Genomic DNA, 24,701 nt, shown 5'->3' with positions numbered 1-24,701 from the left:
ATCCTTGCTGCAAAAGTCCTTCCAGTGTCCTGCCATCTGTCTTTTTAATGAAGGAATTCGAAAACTACGTTTTTGGTTACATATCCTGAGTTTTTCCTGCTGCAAAATCGTCTTCTTTGCTGAGGTAATGTGCTGGCTTGGGTTTTTATTTACCATAGGTCTCTTGTGATTCCTGTGCAGTTTTGGCATGTTTTATGTGATTGGAAGGCCTCTCTTCCAGGTCACCCAAGCCTACTGCTGGAATCCTCCTAGGGTGTCTTCTGTGAAGCCCCTGCACCCTCCACTAAACTGTAAAAGTAAAGTAGTTACTTTTTCTAACAGTCTTCCTTAGGAACTCTGACTTTTTCTACTTAAGAACCTATCCTAACCTGCCTGTTGGACACTAGACCCTAGTGACCCTCATTTTGCCACTGAGAACACTCATGCTCAATGAATAAGGGAAAGACTTCTAAGGATTGGGCTTTTGCCTAGAAAGGAGAATAATTGTTTAAAAGTTGCTTACTTGCAATAGAAGTTGGTTGGTACTGTAACTCTGAGAGTGAACAGTTACTAAAAGTATTACTTACCTTAGAAATGTTCAGCCATTCAGAAAAGTATATGTAGGGTTATTTTACTTACCTTAGTAATGTTCTGCCATTCTGTAAAGTATATGTAACATCTTTATTTCCTTAGAAACTGTTTCGCCATTCTAATAGAAAGTAGATGTAAGGTTATGTTACTCACCTCTAAATTGGCTGTGCCTCTTTCCCAAAATGAATGTTGCCTGCTTCACTATTACTTTCAGAGAATAGGTGTATAAGTTTCCCAACGGGGTCTTGCATCCCCTGACTTGATCTTAGCCTGTCCAGAATAAGTCTCCATTAGGTCTTACCTACATATAATACACTTGAGTCGTTCATACAGTGTAACACTGGGTTTTGCTTTCCTGGGCCTGTTTTACACAGACACAAACATAGTCTGAGGTTTGTAGCTGCCTTTATGGTGTTGATAGCTCCTTTAAAAACTGTATAGGTTTTACTTACCTTGAGGTAGCTGTTTGCCATCCTAAAATAAGTTACAATAGTTATTGCTTATCGCAATCTGTGTTTTACTGATTGCAAAAGCACCTGTAATAGAATATTACATCCTTAGGTTTTACTCACCTAATGTAACTGTGGGTTATCACAAACGATGAGGTTTTTACTGTTCCTAGAATAAGTGTGTCACTATTCTGCATAGTATATTGTCCAGTTGATATTATTATGTGATTTATTGCGGAGCGCGACGGTACAACTGCTAGGGTCTACTACCCGGTATTACTGTAAGTAATCCAAAAGTAACAATTGGTTTTGACTTCCCTAGAACTACTGTTAGGTTTTCTAAATAAGGTGATATGCTTTGGTCTGTGCACCTTCAAGCATAGTGTTGTGTTTTTATAATTGTGGTTATATATAATGTGAGAGTAATTATTTCCCCCAAGATATACCTGGGCCTACATGTATTTAAATACACCATTTATTTGTACAATACATAGTGTTTCAGTGTTTCTTTGGACCATTTGTATTACAACATTTTCATACTGATTCTACAGCCCTCTCTCCCTCCTAAAATAATCCTGGCTACTTGGTCTATGCTACCATGAGCCTTACACTAAGGGTGGAGTCTTGTACTGTCTCAGTTGAATGGTGATACTAAGTCCATACTTCAGAAAAAACTGTCCTAACACTGTCATTACAGTTCAGGATATCCACAAGAAATTCAATTATGCTGGTAATATTATGGTGCTAGTCAATATGCCAGGGTGCGACACATTAAATGACACATACATTTACATGCACTATGGGTTATCAATTAAATCAGGGTTACAATCAAAAGGGCAGGGTGCTGTCTGTAATATCAAAACACAGTGGTCGTAGATGTTACCACTAGAGCCAGGGCAATGGTCATGTCTGCATCTGTTTCTGTGCCACAGAATGCTTTCCATCATTTACTTTCTTGTTCAATAGAAACAAGTTGATGCATACATGTTCTCATATCTCCAACTGTGAATAGAAACATGCTAGACGGCTCATCTGAATGCTGTGCATTACAGGGGTCCCACAGGCCCATGGATAATTTTACAAAGTTCTCTTATGTTTTAAAATGTATCCCGATATCTATTTACAGACTCATTCTGGTGAGGCCGAAGTAACTGTGGGTAAAAACTTCACCAATCAAGTAGCTGTGGTTTTATGTGTAATTCTAACCTATATGCTCCAACGGGGATTCTCTGCATGTGTTGGCATAGAAGATATGCAAATCCATAAACCATACATGCCCACATGACAGAAACCTGCAATGGGGCAAATGTTTGCTCTGCTGATGTTGACAAAGTGTTGACCCATGTTCCTGCTGCTTGACAAATTGGCTCTTTCCATTAGAAATCATGATCTTCCACAAGGACCAAAATGGTGACCCAAGCCAAAATGTGTTACAGCAGTGGAAACTCCTTATGCTGCCATAATGAGAAGTGGCTGATGCGGAGGGAAAGTGCAGGCAGCCATTTTCCATGCTCTTTCCCTTTCAGCAGTGGTAACTCCTTATGCTGCTATAATGAGAACTGGCCGATGCGGAGGGGAAGTGCAGACAGCCATTTTCCATGCTCTTTCCCTTTCAGCAGTGGTAACTCCTTATGCTGCTATAATGAGAACTGGCCGATGCGGAGGGGAAGTGCAGGCAGCCATTTTCCATGCTCTTTCCCTTTCAGCAGTGGTAACTCCTTATGCTGCCATAATGAGAAGTGGCCGATGCGGAGGGGAAGTGCAGGCAGCCATTTTCCATGCTCTTTCCCTTTCAGCAGTGGTAACACCTTATGCTGCTATAATGAGAACTGGCCGATGCGGAGGGGAAGTGCAGGCAGTCATTTTCCATGCTCTTTCCCTTTCAGCAGTGGTAACTCCTTATGCTGCTATAATGAGAACTGGCTGATGCGGAGGGAAAGTGCAGGCAGCCATTTTCCATGCTCTTTCCCTTATTTGCTGCTGTTGAAATAAGGCTCTTAGTGTAAAAAAAAAAACAAACGTAAATTCTGCATAATTAGCTTATGTGTTTTGAGCACATGATTAAGCTGTAAACCAAATTCCAACATAACACATATCCAACGTAACAGATGGATTTATGTTTATGCATGAGAGATACTGTTTTTTGGTTTGTTTTCAGCCTCGAATAATGCAAACGAAGAGATATTTAACATTGATGCTTAAGTCTAAAAAAGAGAACTTTCTTTACATGTTTGGCTTTTTTTACTGTACAGAAATGGTGTCACTTACGTTTTTGGCACTCTCCTTCGAGAAAGAAAGTAAAAGATAGGGACTGCACATATGAGAACGAGTAATGCCAATCCAGCACCAAGGCCGATCCATATACCTTCAGGAGAACACAGACGGGTTAGAATAATAACACTTTCGCATACCATGTTACAAAACTTTAAGCTGCTCAAATATCAACCTACTTATTTGATGGGCTTCGACTGAAGGTGGCAAAGTAGGCCCAGCCTCTTTATGGCACCTGTTTCCTTTCCATTCTTGTGTACATCTGGAAATTTAAAAGGCATCATTTATTCACAAGAATCCACGGTCACATGTTCAGACAAAAATGCAACGGTCATAGGTACTGTTGTGCAGTTATGTCCTCTCATCGCTTTTTACATCTTCCGTTGACATTTGGGAATGGACTTGCAAAATTAGGTCGAAGTTTCTATTTTCTGCGAAGCTGCCTACAGTGGTGCCAGATTGTGAAAATGTTATGTTTAATAACTTGTGACCCGTGGGACAGATCAGCATGACATTTGTCAATATAATTGGTTGTCCCGGCCCCTCCAAAACTAGAAAGTGTGAAGCAAATCCGTGAAGTTCTATTATTATTTTTTTTTTGTATTTGGTAAATGGCAGTGAACAGCTGGCACAAATAAATGTACATTCATCACCCACGATGCTTTGCTGGAGCCCAGTCTTCTCATTTCCTAGCGGCGTTTTTACCTGCAGGGTGTTTAAAAAGCAAATAATATCTCACTTGAGAGCCCAGAGTCTTATAAGTTTCGTTTTCAATGTGCTTCTACAAACAACATATTCAAAACCGCATTTTTGAAATTGACGGTAACTCATTGATTCTATTCATACAAAGCCATAAACCGTTTTTTGATCCTTCTGTGATTCGCAATTTGCCAGCGCAGGTTATCAGGAAAATAATACTTAATTCTGAAAGTGTATAATCACACGCATGTTCTGCTAATGGCCAGGTGGAGTCTGAATTTTGACAGCCACCCGAATCCCGTTTTGTTCGCATAGGTGTGTTGATGTGTAATAGAATATCAGAATACGGTCGGTATGGGGCAGAAGACTTTGGTTCTCCCCCTTTGCATGGACATCTATTGTAAGGGTCTTCATGTCAAAATAACAGTGATTATTACAGAATTTAGAAGCATTGGTAATCTGACGTGAAGGGCTATATCAAAAAAACAGTAGAGTATCTAACTCAACAACGTATTCAGACGTTTAACTACGACATGCATCTACCGTCAGGAGATTAACTTGGCAAGAGGACTTGGCTTCCACCAGTGTGCTCTCAATTACCAAAATATCACTGATTATGCAATACGTGGTGGCATAATTGATGTAATCAGTTATGTCATCTGTGTGCTCATTGGCTGCCAACTGAAGGCACATATTTACGCCTGTGTAGCTTCCAACATTTACTGAATGTTAATAGTTTTGTTATGGGAATCCATGAACTTTACCTTCGTTGAACTCATATTTATTTTTTTACTGGATATCAAGCTTTTTTTTGCAATGAACTGCTTCACTTTACCTTTCTTTTAACTAAAGAATGTTCACTTAATTTCAATGGTTTTCTTATGCACCAATGTAGTGACAGTTCTTTTTCTTTCATTTCCTATCCCAGATGTCACATTCAGTATTATTGGCAAGCTATGCAACATGGGATTGTTGTTCACCATTAATTTTATTTTATTGTTAATGTGTTTTGGTTTATCAAAAAACTTTTCACATATTATACACTATCTCATCATAATAAAATATATGAATACTCTATACATATCAATACATACTAAAGTAGATAAAAGAAATTCACATGCAATACACAATACTTAAAATCTTAATTCATCATTCCTACTGTTATTAAAAATATCAGAATCTAATCTTTTAAACATTTTTTTTTTAAAGAAAACATGAATTACAAATATACATACTGATCATATAATAAAAAACAATTGAATGTCAACCAGATGAATTCCACTAATTCATGGAGTACCCGTCATCACCTCTTAGATTGCTATCTTAAGTAAATTCTCCAGCTTGAGCCATACATTGTACATTGCAATACATTTCTGAATGTTACGAGTGTTAATAAATTGCCACCATAAACTATCTTCACCTATGTCTGTATTCAAGGTCATGTACATACTTATCATAATGTTCTATGTACACCTTCCGCATCTTAGGGCATTTAGTCAATACACGTTTCCCAGTCTCAGCCTTATTACTGTCCTTGCACAGGCGACAGTAGCGTGCCTCCCTGGGTATCTTATCAATTGTTCACCATTAATGGTCCACGGCACACTGGCCAAGTGGCCACTTTGGGATAATGAGGAATCAAATGGCGACAACATTTGAGGGGTCTTTGCTTTGTGGTGCACAAAAGCCAGACATCAGCAATGCTGGCATATTTTGTGCGGTAGGGGATTTTAGTGCCATTCGGAGACTGAGAAACAGCACAAGATGAAATTAACATTCATAGTGGGCTTTACTTTCCTAACTTCAAAGAGCACATGGTTTAACTACAGCACAACCGTTTTATGCAAGCATGACTACCAAAGGATTCCTATGGAATCCACCTGTTATTACTACCTTTTTAAAGCCTAAAGATACCATAAGAGTCAATTTAAAATGCTGTGCTCAATGTACAATTTGAAGATGACGTTTACATTTTTTTACAAAATGAAGAGTAAAAGTGAAGAGTAAAGGTAATTTAGTCTGGTTTTTCTTTGACGCAACAGCAAGTAATTGCTAACATTGGTAGTCCATGTATGCAATTAGCAGATGGAAATCATTTCTGACCTCCCCTCATAGATCAATAATAATAATAATGTTAATGCACTTCTTCCCTCTCCCTTCCCATGCACTTGCGTGTTCTAAATGTGACTGGCCTAGTAAGATCGTTGTTTCTGTCCTCCCTTGTCTGGTCGTGCTCAGAAACATTTGTGTATGAGGGCGATATAAATAGAATATCAATATCAATGTCAATAATAAAATAGATTGATAGCCCTTGCAGTGTCAGCTGCTCTCAAACTTTTTGACACAGGGGTAGTGCAGCTTGACTCAGACGTCAATCCCTCTTGACTCAATGTTGCGGTCATGGATTCGGGACGTGACATTGGTCGTCATATGTAAACCGCGTCACTATGCCCCATACCTAAGTACCCCACCTTTTTACCCCGGAGCACAGCTGCTGCGGAAGAAGAAACTAACGATTCAGCTGAAAACAGCCACACCTCAAAGATAGATTAACCCAAAGAGGTTCTTTGGTATTTTCTTTTTGGTTGAGGAATGGATCCATTAGAAATTCATAAAACAAGAAGCTCTTAATAAAGGAGCTTGCCTCCTTCTTTCAACAAAGAAGACAGTCATCAAACTGCAGGCATTTTCACAGCAGGGTTGGATGTGAGGGTGATGAGGAATCTGAGGGAGAAAAATCCATAGAAATAACATTACCAGTAAGTCATTTCACCTTTAATGGATTGCTTTTCTCCCGCAGATTCCTCATCAGGTAGATTCCCCAAGCAGTATGTACCAAGGAGATGGGATGAAAGTCCTCCAACCGGAAATGTGGTGTGATGAATCTGGCAATGTCATCACTGCTTCCATGGGAGCTGTTCTTAATGTGGCCAGAGTAAGAGAGACGGTTTCTGATCTGATCCCAGGGAGTGGTTATTTGAGGAAGGATCATGGAGGGGGAGACGACCCTCATAGAGGTAAAGGTGACTTGTCAGATGAAACATGTAATGCCCCCTTTCCATCTGGGACCAATAACAACCCTGTAATACCCCAATCCCTTATGGCATATAGTAGTAGTATTAATTTAGTTCATGTGTATAGCACGCTAATCCCGGAGGCATCAAGGTGCTGGTTGCAGGCATTCAGGTTTCCAGCATAAGAAATAGTATAGTAGCATGTACAACATTTATGCAAAGATGTTTAAAGTGTCAGGTCAGCCAGGCTGTGGCGCTCCGGACATTTCAGAGGTTGGTGTTAAGGAAGGTCAAATGAGAAGGAGCTACAATCTTGAGAAAGGAGGGGCACACAGAGATTTCTTGTGAGAATAACAGGATCTTCAAGTACTTGCTGAATGTCCAGTGAGATTGTTCACCTCTAAGCGGTAGTGGTAGTGCGTTCTAGTTTTTTGCAGCAATGACCGGGAAGATTAGACCACTAGATCACTGGCACCTGTATCTCAGGGTGGTAAGGTGGTGCAGGTGGGTGGTGCATGTCGGTCTTTAGGACTGCGCTTTTTTGAACTTCTGGGAAAAGTACTTGGGTGCTGTCTTTGATATGCATGTATGCTTGATGGCCAAGGTTTTGAATAGGATAGGCTCTTAAATGGGCAACCAATGAATGCACCTTCTCGCCACAGAAATGTGGTCATGTATGGGAATGTCCAGTGCAGCCCTGAGAGCATTATTTTGGATCACCTGAAGCTTATTGAGGTTTGCGTGGAGGTGCCTGTAAATAGGGCATTGCAATAGTGAAGCCTCGAGCCAATGAGTGCTCTGGCAATGATGAGGCCGAAAAAGAAGGTTTGCAAGAATTAATTAATTTGGTGGTATACGCTGCCGAGGATGAGATGGAGTTGACCTGCCTTGTGAGTGAGAGGGTTGAGTCGAGGTAGCCCCCAGGGTTTTGACCTTGCTTGAGACTGTGATGGTGAGGCCACCGATGAGACAGGATTTGTAGGCTATGTCCAGTTTGTTTAAAGATGTTGGTGTGCCTACTAACATGATCTCAGTCTTATCGTCGTTCAGTAACAGACCGTTTGAGGCCATCCATGTCTGGATGGTTTGGTATATTGAGTAATGGGTGTTTTTCAGAGTCATAGTCACCCGTGATAGCTAGGAATAGTTGTGTATCTTCAGCATAGTCGTTATATGAGATGCATTTTGAGTCTAGAAGATCAAAGAGGGGCTTTGTGAAGATGTTGTACAGGGTGGGCAGCCATGGGGTATTCCACACATGACCTGAGCTTAGGGGGGGGCTTGCCAAAGTGGTTGAGAACACTCTCATGGATCGGTTGGAGAGAAAAGTGGAGATACAGGAGATGGACTTGGTGGAAAACTGTGCTGCGGAGCAGAGGTGTTGGCATAAGATTTGTATGACATTAGAAATCCCCTCCAGACCCAAAACCAACTCAAGGGACCGTAGACCTCCTTCCTGCAACCCTGAATACAGTACCTTTGCTAATATACTCCTGGGTTGTACTTATCCTAGCATTCCCCTAAAAAGTATTGGGGTGAGGAAGAATAAGAGTATCCTGAATGAAGTCACTTTCCCAGAACCATGAAGAGAAAGAACCCTATTGACCCACAAGGGAGTTATAAGATCAGTACTGTGATGAGGGAGAAAAATGGAGGAATGAGGATTACCTGTAAGAATAACATGCAGTAGTCTAATCTTTCCCAAAAATCCTACTGGCCACAGCCAGTATACAAAGCAAGAAAAGACTCAGAAAGTGTGAGAGAGGCCCTTTCTGGTGACCCTGGCTGCAGGATTCATTTGCAGCTGAAAAGGGGGCCTTGTACTGCTATCCCAGACAGGTGGAGGGGGAACCCTTTCACCCCAACAGCTGATGGCGAACTGTGGACTTCTGGGGGGACCCTGGAATCTGTTTTGGCCCCCACAAAGGGGTGAATCCCTAAGCCCCAGCAGTGTGCCTCAGGGAAGCTGGAAGCTCCATGACTGGGAGAGTTGTCCCACTCTAAAAGTGAGAAAGACACCGGAAAGTAAGAGACGCTGGTGGAGGAGTCTTATCCTCTTGGGGCGGATGGAGGAACCGCGGGGTTGGTGCAAGGTCCGTGGAGAGGACTGGCTCAAAGAAGATACTGAGGAGAGCAGAGTGCAGGAGATGGTATGCAGAGGAGGGGATGCCACAAGAGGAAGAGGAAGAAAGGCTTCCTGTTGTATGCTGGTACCGAAAGCAGTGTCCATGCCTTTTGAGCTCGAAGACACCCAGAGCGCCAACCACAAGGAGCACTGAAGCTGCGGAGCAATGACAGCAAACCCAGAGAAAAGGCACAGGATGCTGAAGAGCCGCTGCAGGCTTGCCGCGGAAGAGACGACACACACCATAGGGAGCCAGTGAGTCCACCCAAGGGAAGCCCAAGTCTACCGAGGGCACATAAAAGGGAATGAAGCATATGAGAAAGAAAAAGAGACTCAACATCTCTTAAAGAATATCATTTTTGGGAGACAAATCCAGAGAGATAGAGGAGAGGAAATCCCTCACCTCATAAACATTTGCAGGACCATATTAGTAGTGAGTCTATGACACACGCCCAAGTGAGACAATCCTGAAAGAGACAAAACTATAACAGTTACACATCTGGAACCCATACACAAGGGGAGAAAAGTCTGAGAGAGGTTAAGGGGAGAGAGAGAGAGAGCCCTTCACCTATTAAAGATTTGTGAAACCACAAGTCTGCAAGTGTGCTCTGTGGGATGTATTGACCCACTTTGCTGTGCTATGCGGCACCACCCTGCTAGATTTGGTGCAAGAAGCAGCAACAATGGCAGCAAAACTCTTGTGCGCGTCAAAACCAACAAAAACCGCGTCCTGCAACACACCAAAAGAACTGATGCACAACCTGCCACCCATGGTGCATGTGTGGTGGGACAGAGCACACACTGCAGAAAAGGTGCCGGTGGGCTCCATTACCAGCAAACAGAGTGCAGAGGTAGAAACAGCACTTTGCAATTGAAACTCAATAATGTGGCTACAAATGACATTTGCTTTGGTGCTAAAAACTCCAAAATGCCTAAAACACAGCTCTTCTCAACATCTAAAATATTGCTCGGTGCTAAAATTCATGTAATCTTATGAAGGATTGCAAACATACAAGTCCTAAATGTGAAGAGCAAAACATTTAGTCAGGAAAACTGGATTGTCTGTAAACTGACAGCCCCAGTCAAAATCTGTGTGCAGTACCTTGGGCTACCTGTGGGTGACAGCTGCCAGAGGAGCCCCTGATGAAACTGCTAAGTATTAAACTAAAAGTCTGCTGGCTTAGCAAACATAAAAAGGCTTTTTGCTAAAAGGAATACAGACCTTAGTTGTGTTTTTGATCCCACAGATTGAAAGCTAAGAAAGTAATGTATTTATGTGATTTGATGCAATAAGTTTGGTTTTGATGGATTTTAATTAAGAATAAATTAGCCTGGCTGAGCTGCAAGAACTGGAAAAGCAGGTTTCTCCCAGGGGGACGGAAGATCCTCTCAGCAGAAACTCACTGGGAGATCCTAATTGTGAGTTTGCCCAGAGTTTGTCTACAGAAAGAGAAGGAACAATGTCAGAGCTGCAGCCCATGGAAAAGGAGGTGTGATGGGAGTCGTAACCTGCTCCTGGAAGGGACTTCCAAGAGGAGGGGGCTGTTCTCGGACTGCAGGGAGAGACAAAGGGGCAGGACCATTTGCTGTTTAGCATGAACAAAGAACATTTTTTAAAGACTCATAACTTGTGATTCAAAGTGGTGAAAAATATACCAAGGACATATCTGTTAGTCTAATTTTTGGCTGCACGTTTTAAGAGGCGGCAGAACCGTGTAACGTGTTCAGGACATGAATGGCAATATATGTGGCTTCATGTGAAATATATTAATATTAGAATTGTGAAAATGTACACACAAATCCCAAGGTCGAACGCGCACATTTGTGTTAATTTGTAGGACATTTGGAAATTGGGTTCATGGCGAAAAGGACAACATTCTGTAGAAAGGTGAAACAAGATCCCACAGATGTGGGAATTTGATGAGCAGATGCTACATAAAATATGGAATTGTTGTGTGTGATTTGTGTAAAGGTGACCCATATAGAAATATGTATTTAGGATGAAATCTGATTTTGGTATTTGTAGCTAAAGGGAGGTTTCTTAGAACTGTAAAGCAAACCATAAAATGTGACATCATCCGGCCTTGATTCAATCACTTAGTTGCAAGGCAGAGATGAGGTTTTGATCCAATCCCAGCTCACAGGGGCAGGCTTAGTTAAGCCGGCCCATACACCCATTTTGTGATGTCATTTTAAAGGATAACTAGAGATAGCTAACAACACAAAGGGACTCACTGATCCACTCACTTTCCTGATTCCGGCGAAGCACTCTAATCCAGCATTTTACATCCTGCTTTAACATCCTTCCAGATCCAGATGCCAAGACTCTTGCAAGCAATAGAGAACTATTGACTTTCTGCAAGGCTTAATCCTCAAACTTATTCTTGCAACCCAGTGAAGCGCTGTGGTGTGAGAAGGCCTTTGAACTATTATCCTGAAATTCTCTGGCTTGCCACCACAAGGCTTGCCTGACGAACTCGCTATCCAGTTGATTGAAATATCCACACACAAGGAGGGCAGATTCTGTGGAAATCCAGTGACCGGCATAGCTGGTCCAGTACCGTGCTTGATGTGCTGTTCTTCCTTGACAGATCCAATCCATGACCAGAACTGACGGTCCAAATTAATAACTTATTTTGTGAATATTAATAGGAAGAAAAGTAGCCCTAATAAATCTGCATTTTATGATGCCAATCTCAAACCCATCCCATTTTAATTCAGAACCATAGTATTGCTAGGACTATCTTTGTGCTGACTCTTTTCTCATCTGTGTTCCTAAATCCTAACTTCTTATTGATTGTTCAAGAAAAGTAATTCCCAAACCATACAGAAACTAGAGTATCAAACATGAACTGTTACTGAACTGTTATTAGCAGCCATGAATGACCTTCCTGTGTGGCATTCTCCTTTTTGTAGTCTTTAATATAGCATCAGAAACCCAACTTGTCATTTTTAACCCAAATTTCCGTTTTCCATTCTTGCGCATATTTTACAAAACGTCTTTTACTAAAACCTCTATAACTCCCTCAGTTATTATGATAGAAGCAAAATCTCAACTCCTACTTGTATCTAACATCATTAGCTATCATTAGAACCCAATTAGTGAATATCACGCAAGGAAAAGTTTGCCGCGAATCGAAATTCTGAAAGGTTATTACACGTGTGCAATAGTTTTAAACTGCTTCCAACTTGAACTTTGAGATTTCGAATGTTTTCTTTTGACTAAATCATTGTTTGTGATTGTGTGCAACTGTTCAAAGCAGCTCCCATAGGAATTTTTAATAATTTAAGTAATTTTGAGAATATTTGATGTTTCTGCCCAGTCAATTCTTAAGACAATGTCAAAGCCAAACTCACAGCTGAAAAGTCAATTCCGTTTGAAGGGGCAAGATGGGAGTGATATTCTGCTTGATTTGTGCTATTCCTGAATACCTGCTCTCTTCTCACATCTATTTAATTGCCTATTGGGGGGTTGAGGGGTGTTGCAGGGGGAACCCTTAACTGTAGTGCCGTCTATACCAAAACAACACAAAAGTATTATTTTCTGTGCTGCAATTGATTTGTGCTCATTATTTTGACTCCTGGTGTATTAAAGAGATTATTCAGTGCTCTGTCACCTCACTGGTCATTGGTGTTTACATATTAAAATTAAAATTTAAATACATAAATAAATATTTACCGTTCCAGGATGAGGGTGTGATATGAGTGGTATATTGTTCAGAATATTGAACTTATAGATAAAAATAAATAAGGGTTTCAGTTGTGCACTACACGCTGGGCATGACTTGGGTGTGTGCCGGATTGAAATCACTTACAGTGCAGTGTGCCTATGTGAAAGCTCTGGATGAGAGTTTACAGGCAGGTTCAACTCATAGGTATGTTCATATGAGAAAGTCCTGGCAGAAAAGTATACCAGACAGATACAAGTTACTTACAAGTCTGGTCATACAAGAAAGGCCTGGTAGGAGAGTATATCCGGCAGATACAAGTTACATATGTGTTCAAATGAGAAAGTCCTGGCAGGAGAGTATACCAGGCAAGGTCAATTTGAACAGTGTGAAAGGTACATCTCATATAAGAAAGCCCTGGCAGGGGAGTATACCAGGTAGATTCAAGCTGCAAGTGAGTTCCTATGAGAAGGTCCTGACAGGAGAGTATACCAAGCAAGGTAAAGTTGAACAGTGTATAAAGTACATCATATGAGTAAGTTCTACTAAGGATACATCATGAATAGCCACAGACGGTAATGAAATCATATGAAGAGGAGAAGAAACCTGGCAAGAGAGTAAATCAGGTATCCTACTAAGATTAAAACCAACAGTGTGTGTGAAAGTCAAAGAAAAAGAAGGGAATTGAAAAGATCTTAGCATATTTAAGTCATTGCTTTTTATGTATTTCTGTATTGATAATCTATGTATACTTTTCATCCTGCTGAATTGGTATTTATGACCGATTGTGTAACACAGTATCCATGGAATTTTTGTTAATGTTTTTGTGATGTGTATCGTTGATAATGTTTGTATGTATGTTTTTATGCTATTCTGGCTATAGAGTGATGGTGTAGAAAATAAAAACAACAGCTGTTGTTTTGCATACCTGTTGTTTTGTTAAACATGAAAAACTCCAGAAATCCGATGTCTGTAAAAGTGTAAAACACAGTGAAGAGGAATCATAGGGAAAAAGGGAACAATCCCCTGGAGCTGTGAACTTTATCCATTGGGATCTTTTTATGTTAGAGTTACAGTTTTCCTTTAAAACCTGAACATTTGTGCACTTTCAAGGCCAAAGTCATTACCCTTTTTACCTTAGAGTTCATTTTGTTAGAATGTGAGTGCCAGAATAGTACTTTGGACACAGGACAGTTTACTTTGGACATCCATCCTGACCACCTAGAGTAGGGACAGGGAGGCATTTTCTTACCCCTTTTGTATTTCAGTAAATGTTTTTGGCCAAAATCATGAATCCCCTGTGTCTGCATCTCCTTCCTGGCTCCTCACAGTTGGCAGATGGCCACACCAGGAGGTTTGAGCACCATGTTCTCCTTGCCCAGTCTGGGTGATCAATGTTTAAAATACAACTTTTTAAATTAAAATTAAATGGACAAGCGTAACATCTTCAATTTTTCTGTTGTCTCTTCTGGCAGGAGCTCAAGATTGAAGACACTGGGCCTCATTACGAGACTGGCGGTAGCTGTGTCTGTAAAGCAGGCATGGCTAACTCCAGTATTCTTTTTTTCCGGTGGCCAGAAATGGGCAATTTCTGAGTCATTACGACCTTGCCTGACCCAGTATTTGCCCACTCCTGGGCCCCGGGAAAAATGATTCCCCATTCCCATTTGAGCCCCACAAAGCACAATGGAAATGTGGTAGCTGGATGCACCGGCACCGTTATGAACGGACGCTGCTGGTGCATCCGACATACTGTGCTTGCGGGTGCTGCTCTGTCCGCCAGGTCAGACCTGGCTGGCAGAAAGGCACCCGCGAGCACAACTTGTAGTTTGTCCGGGAACTACGGTACTGGCATGCTTAGCGGTACCGTAGTTCCTGGACCGGCAACCTTATAATGAGGCCTATTGACTTTTATTGTCGTCTGTTGTCGTAGATTAGTATGTGCATGTGTCCGGATAATCTTGACTGAGCTTTTGCTTTGGATATTGGGCCTCATTATAAGTATGCCGGTCCTCTAACAATGGTGCTGGTAAGCTACCAGCACCGTTGGTACCAGATAGGCATACTCCAAGTTCTGCGAGTGGGTGCCTTTCCGCCTGCCAGGTCTGACCTGGTGGGTGGAACGGCACCCGCTCGAAGACCTTGATGGTAGCACGAGCACCATTCATGAATGGTGCCCGTGCTACCCTCTGCCCCATTCCCATTGAGTCCGATGGGACTTGAATGGGAATGGGGAGTAATTTTTTCCGGTGCCCAGCAATGGGGAATTACTGGCACCGCTGGAGTTGTAATGCACCAGTAAGTCCCCATTGACGGGCGCCGAAAAAAAAATGACTCCAGCGGCCGCCGTGGCTTCTTTACCAGCATGGCTACTGCCGGAGTTATAATGAGGACCATTGTCTTTGAACTGTTTATGCCTATTCTGAACTGCACAATTAAATGAGGGAACTCACACATGATGTCCACATGTGATTTTGAATAAATTAGATTAGAAGCATCTTCCCTAATACGTTATACATATTTCTACAGATTCCTCACACCACCACTTCGTTGTTTTTTTCTTTTTAAACTTTCATTTATTCAGCTTGGTAACACAGGTACAGGGGAGTTACAATCAGAGCACGTACAATCAAAGCAAAATATAGACAGAACAGATGAGTAGAGCGAATGAAAAGATCAGTCAATACACATGGGGGGCACGCACAGGGCGGTCACAGGGCTGAAGTGTAGGCAATTCAGGAGATAGTAGGGGAGTGGCAAGGGGAGAGGGCTGGGGAAGCAGGGTCTGAGTCCGTGTCAGCAGGGGACGTGAATGAGCAAAATTTTGACCAGATATCTCCAGGTCTGGAGTGGGCGGGCTGTTGTACGGGCCAGGATTCCTCGGTGTCCGGAGCCCACGTGACCACCCTGAGCCACTGTGCTTGAGTAGGTGTAGTAGGGCGGAGCAAGCAGAGTAGGATAGAGCACACTGCAAGCAGCATACAGAGGCCAGCCAGTTTCCTAGAATCACGGTGTAGTTCTGGAAAGTCGTGAAAAAGACACCTCATTGGGGATGGGGTAATAGGATGGTCGAGGATAGTTGAAATGGTGTCGCATACTGCGTGCCAGAATTGAGTGAGTCGTTGGCAGGACCAGATAATATGAATATAGCCAGCGTCATCACATCCGCACCTGGAGCACCTCAGGGAAAGCTCATTGGAGATGCGGTGGAGTCTGATCGGGGTGTAATGGTACCTGTGGAGTAATTTGAATTGGATCATTTTAAAGCGGGAATTAAAGGAGACCCCATGGGTGCGTACGCACATATGGGCCCATCGTTCATCGGTCATTTCCAGTCCGAGGTCATTCTCCCAAGGGTTTTTTAATTTGGAAAATAGGGGGGGTGATCTGGTCTGCACCAATGTGTAGAGTCTGGAGATTTTGACCCTCATAGGAGAGGGTGAGTACAGTTCTGTGATCGCAGGCTCATCTGGTGGTAACGCAGGGAAGGTTGGGTATTTGTGCTTAACAATTTTCCAGAGGGCCGAGTAGTGGAGCCAAACGGAAGGTCCGGAGCAATTCATAGCCAGCTTCTGCCCACTGGCGAACGACGGAGGGAGGAACTTGTGGGACCTCTGGTAGGAAATTCCAGAGTGTTAAGTTACCATGAAAGGGATGGGTGACACCCAGCAATTGCCACGTTTTTGATAAAGCCAGTTATGTGCAGGTCGCTGGGTCAAGTGAGTTTAGCGGAGGATCTGAGGTGTTAAACCAGTGTGCGGTATGCAGCCAGTACTCGAGGAAATCAGGATCCCCGAAGCCACCAGCCTCCATCGGGCAGTTAGGTTCTTAAGTTTTAGTCAGACCGCACCCGAATGCCAGAGGAAAGCGTTAAGGGTGCGTGTCAAGCCCTGAAAGAACTTGCTACCCGGCCACTGTGGGATATTGGCAAATCTGTATAGGAGCTGGGGTAGTACTACCATCTTCAATATTCCTATTCTGCCGGCCAGTGAGAGCGGGAGTTTGCTCTAGCCCTGTGCCTTTACTGTAAGATTGGTGAGGTATTTTTGGTAATTCTCTTCGAAGATCCGTTCAGTTTGGCGTGAGACTACAATACCTAAGTAGGTGAAAGCAGATGGGGCCCATGTGAATCCCAGGGTGTCTGAAGGGGGGAGTGTGCTGGCCGTGAGCGGGAACAGCGTAGATTTAGAACAATTCACTTTGAGACTAGAGATACGAACAAAAAAGATAACATCTTCCAGAATCGGGGCCAGATTAGTTTCAGGGGAACAGATGAAAAGAAGGGCGTCATCTGCATATAAGGAAACTATGTCTGAGGAACCTGAGGTACGCAGACCCCTATGTGCGTGACATTGGCGTAGCATGCCTGCAAATGGCTCAATTGCCAGAGCAAAGATTAGAGGGGAAAAGGGACAGCCCTGTCTCGTGTCCCTGGCTATTTAAAAAAGGGGGGAGCACCGGTCTTCAGTGCAACCTCTGGGTACAGGGTTGGAGTCAAGTAACCTGATCCAGGAGAGAAAGGTGGGGCCGAATTTACATTTATCAAACACACGCCAAAGATACTTCCACAAGACGGAGTCAAAAGCCTTTTGCATATCAAGTGTCGCAGCTACTGCATGGACATCTGGGCTCAACCTGCTTATGATGTTGAAGTGGTGCCTCAGATTCAAGGAGGCTGAGCGCCCGGATGAATCCCGCTTGATCAGGGTGAACAATGTGTGGCATATAGGGCGCTAGGCATAAGGCAAGTAGTTTGGCAAAGATCTTGATATCACAATTTATAAGTGAGAGTGGGCAGTAGGAGCCACATTGAGTAGGGGGTTTCCCAGGTTTTAGCAAGACTGTTATTATTGCTTTGCGGAGTGAGGGGGGGGAGCTGACCTATTTCCACTGACTCTTCCCAAAGGGCCATCAAGCGAGGAAGTACAAGCGATTTAAAGTGCTTGTAAAATTCGACAGAAATTCCATCTGATCCCAGGGATTTTCCTGAAGAGAGTGAGTCTATAGCTTCCGATAGCTCCTCAGGAGTGAATGGATTCTCAAGGGAGACAATGGTTTCAGGGGAAAGGAATGAGAGGGGGAGACTATCCAAATAGGCATCAATTTCCGATGTTGTGGCACTGTCTGTTTGAGCATATAGAGATTCATAAAAGGAGAAGAATTTGGAATCAATATCTTGGGGTGAAGTGGCCAGGGTGCCATCAGGCCTCTCTATCCCGGGGATGGGCGGGGCTCCAAACTCTCAGCGGAGAAGTCTAGCCAGGTGGTGGCTTGGGCGCTCTCCCTCGCCATATTTCCTCGCGAGGCCTGGGTTATCCAAAAACCTTAGTTCACGATCCGCCAGAGAGCGGAAGGTGTCCAGTTCTGTACCGATTATCGCTAGGGTTTCAGGGGTTTGGTGAAGCATGTATTGGGCCTCAAGAGCGGACAGCGTTGCCTCGCTTTTGCCAATTTCCCTTTGGATGGTTTTGAGGATGCCGTTTTCCTTGGAAAGGGCAATACCCCTAATATAGGCCTTGAAGGACTCCCACAGGGTGGCCTGCGAGGACACCGTGTTAATGTTGATCTTGAAGAACTCCTCGACTGCCGACTCCAGCTCAGAGCTGAAAACCGGGTCGAGGAGGGACTGCAGCTTCATTCTCCAGTACTTGGTCCGACCCCGGTCGGGGCCCCAACCTAGGGTAATAGTGACCGGCGAATTGTCAGAGAGGGTTCTGGGTAGGATCGTTAGGGAAGATATATTCCTTATAAGTATATCAGACCCTAACCATCTGTCCATTCAGGAATAGGAGTCATGAACCGAGGAGTAGAAGGGGTAAGAGCATTAATCGGGATAGAGAAGTCTCCATGCGTCAACAAGGGCCAGGCGGTGGAGAGACGAAAGTGTTGTATAAGCAACCTCTTGACGGGGTCTAGAGCCAGATCTGTCAAGGTCTACATCGAATATGGTGTTGAAGTCTCCTCCCCAGAGGATTGGTAACAGTGGGAAGCTATCGAGGAGGGCAGTGAGGTCTGTATAGAATTCGGGATCGTCAATGTTGGGACCTTAAATGTTTAGCAGGACCACCTCTTTGTCCTGCAGAATACCAGGGACTAGCACATATCTGCCCTGCGGGTCAATCGATGTAGTTATGGGGTTAAACTTAAGGCTTCTGTGAATTAGGGTCATGACCCCCTGGCTCTGGTTAGAGTAGGTAGTATAATACCTCTGAGGACCCCATGCTTCAGCAAACCTTTCACAGTACTCGGTGCGGGCATGTGTTTCCTGCAGGAACAGGATCTTAACCCCATGACGTTCGGCCTGGACTGTAGTAGCCTCATTTTCTTATGGTTTCCCAGACCCCGAACATTCCAGCTCATGAATGTCAGGGTGTCCTCACCCAACAGCCCAGGGGCAGTCATCAGGGATTGCAGGTGAATGGCTAAGTGCCCCCCCATGATCTGTATATAGCACAAACTGGTCTGCAGTACCATTGGCTCCACAGCACCCTGCACTCTACCTCCTCCATTGACACCAAGCCTTTTTTTAACATAGAACCCAATTCCCCCGACCCCCTCCCACATCCCTCTCCCAAACAGAGGAATGATAACCCCATAACTAAACAACCAAATCCAAACCAATGGCATCCGTGCCTGGGGGGCCTGTGAACCGGCCTGGCGGTAACGCTCCAAATCGGGAGGCAATATTAGGATAAACTGGGTGCCCAGGACTGTTGTCAAGTGGCACCCGGGGAGAGTCCCCCCGGGGTAGCCCAGGCACTGTAGCGCGATCAAGAAACAGATCGCTCAAGACTGGGTTCATAGTTTCTTAAACAGTCGGATCTTGAAAGTATGTGGGTTCAGCAACACATATGAATGAGGTGTTATAATAGTAGATGTAGAGAACGGTCTCCACCTACATCCTCTCAGCGGGAAGTCTATATTGTAGTAGATCAGTGTCTCAACACATGGACAGCATAATCAAGGAGATAAACATTAACTATATTTGTTACGGATGCGGCGTTGCCGTGATAAGACAAGAACCCAATCATGAGCAACCAGTTAGGAACATAGCGAAAACATCATACATTGCAAAGAGGCTTGAGCCAGGGAAGCGTTCATCGAGGAATCTGGAGGCCTCCTCCAGGATCGTAAAGAAATACACCCAGTTAGAGTGTTCGATCCTTAGTATAGCATGGCATATTTGACCTGTAGATCTCGAAGCCTCCACTTCACCGCCACAAAGGTTTTGCGTTCTTGCTGGACCGCCACCGAGAAGTCCGGATAGAGGTTGACCCTTGCTGCGCCCAGAAGAAGTTCACCCTTGACTCTTGCCGCCCTGAGAAGGGTGTCACGATCGCGGAAATTTAGAACACGAGCTATAATGGAGCGTGGCGGTGCACGCGGTCTAGGTTTTGCCGTGAGTGCTTGATGTGAAAACTGAGGAGAGAGCTTTGGAGAGTCCAGTAGTTGCAATAGCATGTGTTCGACATAGTCCTCCATAGGCTCCTGTATGCTGTCCTCGGGTGCTCCGATAATGCAGAGGTTGTTGCGCCTCAAGCGGGATTCAAGGTCTTCATTTTTCTACTCAACCTCGGTGACCCGGCCAGAGAGAGCCGAGACCTCAGCCCTGAGGGAGCTCAAGCTATCCTCGGCAGTGCTCACTCGTGTCTGAACCTCAGTGACCCGGCCGTCAGTCTTTTCTATATGGGCCTTAATGGAGGATATAGTGCCGTTCATGTCGTCCAGCTTGCTATGAAGTGTGGTGAAACCCTCCCGAATGTACTCCATTAACTTTTGGGACTCAGCCAGGTCTGATGCCGATGTGTTGGGTGATTCCTGGTCAGGTGCCTCCCCTGCAGGGCCTGCCGAGGACTTTGTAAACATGTTGATTGAAGATTGCTTTTTTCCGTCTCCCTTGGTCATGATGCCAGGAGGACAGTAGGATCATTGACCCAGGGGGGCAATGGGGGTATCGGGAGAGGTAGATGACGCAGCAGAGACCCACAGGCGTTCAGAGTGTTCTGGGCGATGAGGGGTCCTCGCAGATAGGATAGAATTCCGCGTTGCAACCGGGTGTGGGGGCTATGCTTGCCGTCGCCCACAGGGCCGAGACTCCGGAGGGTTGCAGGGTGGTTGGCGGAAGAGACCACCGGGCCGGATCACGCTGGGGTCCCTGGGCAAGAGCTGAAGGTGGAGGAGCAACACAATGTGGCAGTAGATGAGGGAGCCGTAGCCGGGGGCTCCGCTGGGGTAAAAACAGATTGGAGAGTGTGCTCCCCTAATCAGGTGGCCAGGCGGACAGGGCCCCCTGCGCCCCCTGCATATTGAGTATGGGCCACCAAGGGTCGGTAGGGCATCCGGGGCCCGGTCGTGCCGAAGAGGGCAGTGCGGAGGACCACAATTTGTCAGAGCGCACGGTTAATGCTGGCAGGACAGCAGGCCTTCGACACAGGGAAGATTCATTGTGGCACAGGAGCTCAGGTGGTCATGGTGGGCAACGGGGCCAGAGGTGCAGCACCTCCTATGAGGACCCCAGACTGATGTAAGAGTTGCAGGAGCAGCGACTGATGGGGTCCACACCGAGGGCCAAAGTTGGAGTTGTGTGCCAGTGTTGAGGATAGGAGGGGCCCAGTACCTGCCCAGCCGTGGGTCTCCAGCAATCAGAGTGTGCCGGGGGCCAGGACCCGAATGATCCGCCGAGCGCGGGACTCCGCCACGTGACGCCACGGTTGCCGGAGATGTGAGGGGCAGAATCTGTTCCCACCCCAAGGGAGGAGGCAATGCGGGGTCGCACTAGAGTTTCCACCAGGAGGGGGGCAGGATGCCCCATGGGTCTATGTGACTCACCAATGTCCAGTGTGACGAGGTGTCCCACGAGTCGGCCTCCCGCCAATGGGTCTCCAGAGAACAAGTGGAAAGCAACATGCCACCCGAGGAGGGGCAGCGGAGCAGCCCGCTCTAGATGTGGATGCCGTCCCCGGGTCACAACAGGGGGCTGGTGCTTCGGACTGGGCCGTCACAGGAGCATGGAAGGCAGCAAGAGCGGTCGCATCGGAGCGCAACGTGCCCCTCCCCCACGGCAGGCCTCAAAAAGCAGCGGCGCAGCTGTCACACTGCTCCGGAGCTGGGAGGCGGGGAGGAGCGGCGCCGGCTCCCGGCCCGGACTGCGGGCGCCATATCTTAGCTGTCAGGCTATCCCGGAGGGTGGCGTTCGGGGAGCACACTCCCAAGGCTTGGGTGCAGTGGATCCGGGAACAGATTCTAGGTTGAGTTGGGCACCTCTGTGATATTTTGTATAAGGAGGGTGCCTTGCGACACGGAGCGCGCGATCAGGCGGCCATATTGTTCGAGGGCAACATCGCCCCCCCCTACTTCTTTGGTTTTGACCCACATTTATCCCCGGTTGTGAAGGCCCTCTTGCTGACACCTACCTTAGTATTGTTCACTTTACATGTTGCACCAAAAGGTTTCTTTGGGGCCTATTAGCCATGACCAGAGGCCACTGTTACCCCAATAATTTCTTCCTATTGCCCCCCTGCCTAGTAGTTGTGATCAATGCAGTTGTTTGAAAAAGAAAACTCTCCCTATTCCCGTGGTAGTGTCAGTTCACCCGATAATGAGGAAAACGGGGGGAAATTCCCCTGGTATTTCCCTGATTAGGTAGAAAATGCTTGAAAATTGAATGGTCATCCCTGTCCTCACAGGAACTCACCATGTCCCCCCCCTCCTCTTTTTTGGTGCCCCCAAACTCCTTGATCGCTCTTTCATTCCCTGACCCTCTCCCATTTCCCCTATTTGGTTCTTCGGTTTGTGTGACACAGTTTCTTTTCCCGATACATCTGGCAGCGATCCCTTTGTAATCTCAGAATATATTGTTGGTATTCCCCAGGTCCGCTGAACATGTTCTACCTGTAACTGGCTCCCCAGGCCACCTCCATCTCCCCAACTTCACATGGTGTCTTATTTCCGCCTCCCCACTTCTATCCAGATTTAATTGCATGCTATATCATCCTGCAAATAGCATTTTGAGCACTATTGATTTTCGGCTTCCCCAGGTATTATCACAACAACCTCTTGCATAGAGAAATACATTGTGACTTTCATTTCTGAAAAGACGCTCTGCTGGAAAGCACAATGGGAGATTTACACATTTTTTGGGAGCAGGGTCACATGATTCTCCATCGAATAATTTAAAAACTACTTGACGTAGTTAGAAAAGGAAATGATGTGAACACGTTGTGCGTTTATTTCTTATATTGTCCAAATCCGTCAGTGGTTTTTGCTTCATGGCTTCCTACAAATTGTGTTTTTTCTCTTAGGGAAAATGAATGGCAATAGGAAAAAAATACATTTTGTTTTCTTGTTAACTTTTACAATTGTTAACAAAATCTTCCCAATATTCCCAGCTAGGGGAGAAAGGGGTCATGACATACTTTATATTTGAATTATTCCATCCAAATATGTCCAGCAAGTCAAAAGTTATTAACAACAGAATTTTGAGAAAACTCTATGTAACTTTATATATGTACAATGATTTCACCTTAAATGGCACTGGGTCGTATTGGGCAAGTAGGCCATGGATCCTTAATGGTGAAAATATTTTATGGTGCATAGCTTGTCAACATGCAGATTGTAATCCATCACAAGCACTATATTGTATGGCTCATTGGTCAATAAAGTTTCATTGCATTTGAAATTTGACACCACAATTCAGTCATGAATGTTTGCAATCACCATCCAGTGGGGAACATGGCAATTATATCGGCCAGGTGAGAACACTGTGACGAATCGACGGTATTCATCCCTTATCCCCAATGCAAATGTGAGCACGCATGATTAGCTGAAGGAAATGCTGGACTCTACTAGAAAATGAGAATATCTCTTTAAGAGGACAAGCATACTTAATTGGGATGAGTGGAGGAAGCTGGACAGGCAGAGAGTATCCTAAAATCAGGAAAGCCCCCTGATGCGAGTACGCATGCAAGAGGCGGAGCAGAGAACAGTCGTATAGCATTTGAATTTTAAAGAGCTGTTGAACGACAGTGTTTCTGACAACAGGAGAACCATTGACGAGTCCTGCTACAGGTGGTGACAAGACCAGGTCTCTACTGTGGTGGGCAGAGTGTCCAACCAAACATGAGAAGCAAACTGGAAGTGTGAGTAGCTTTCAAGCAGTAAAGCCCGTAGATGGCATAAGGAAACTAAGAATGGGAAAATGCACAAAGAATGAGAGAGTCATCAGGAAAGCAAGCAGCTTCCAAACCGCACACTCCGTACACGGCAGAAGGATAGCCGAAGACAGGGGCGCATTGAAGAGAAGGAAGGAGAAATCCAGCACTGGAGAAGAGTACCCGAGCAACCACAAGAGCCTGCAATGTTCTGTAGCCTGCAGAGAGGTAATGGGAAGGACAGGAGAAGCGGAAAGTCTCCAGGGTAATAGAAGATGGGAAGAGGTACACAACCCTGTACTCATGAAGAGTTTTTTTAATATAAACCTTTGTAATTGGAACTGTATAAAACTGAGAAGGAGGGAATTGAATAATCTTGCATGTGATAACAATGAAGGTTCCAAACAAGAACCTAATAACTAAGGGAACATACTATTTGAGCAACAATCTGATAAAGGCTTGTCAAGTAAAGAAAGTGTTAATAAGAAAAGATTCCATATGTTAAGAGATATCCAATGGGCAGAAAAAACAACCAAGTTTGGAGAACCCGGATCAATAGTCTGTGGGAGGTCTTAAACCTCGAACCAACAAGTGAGAATGAATCATAAGGAGGACTTTTCTAAATACTTTGCTATGAAGAAGATCAAAGCCAAGAATGTTGTAAAGTAATTACAAGAGTTGTTAAGAGAAAAAGACAGACTTTAACTGAAGATTCTGCTAGATAAATAACAACCAGAATAAAGACACTGGGCCTC

The 24,701-nt window shown here is 44.7% G+C and overlaps 1 protein-coding gene across 1 annotated transcript in view; it reads right to left on the bottom strand.

Moving 5' to 3' along the window:
* The window catches only part of MALRD1 (MAM and LDL receptor class A domain containing 1), a 3,359,462-nt gene that overhangs the window by 193,469 nt on the left and 3,141,292 nt on the right, over positions 1 to 24,701 (bottom strand). Inside the window, exons 40-41 of the mRNA XM_069646615.1 lie at positions 3,470 to 3,552; positions 3,288 to 3,384 (exon numbers count right to left, since the gene is read on the bottom strand). Of these exons, the coding sequence (XP_069502716.1) occupies positions 3,288 to 3,384; positions 3,470 to 3,552 (180 nt within the window). The remainder of the gene's footprint in view (positions 1 to 3,287; positions 3,385 to 3,469; positions 3,553 to 24,701) is intronic.

This window comes from Ambystoma mexicanum, chromosome 2q (genome assembly GCF_040938575.1).
Source record: "Ambystoma mexicanum isolate Mex_15411 chromosome 2q, UKY_AmexF1_1, whole genome shotgun sequence".
In the NCBI taxonomy this organism is placed as follows: Eukaryota; Metazoa; Chordata; class Amphibia; order Caudata; family Ambystomatidae; genus Ambystoma; species Ambystoma mexicanum.
The sequence above is the reverse complement of the archived record's forward strand: the minus strand, read 5'-3'. Positions and strand labels throughout refer to the sequence as shown.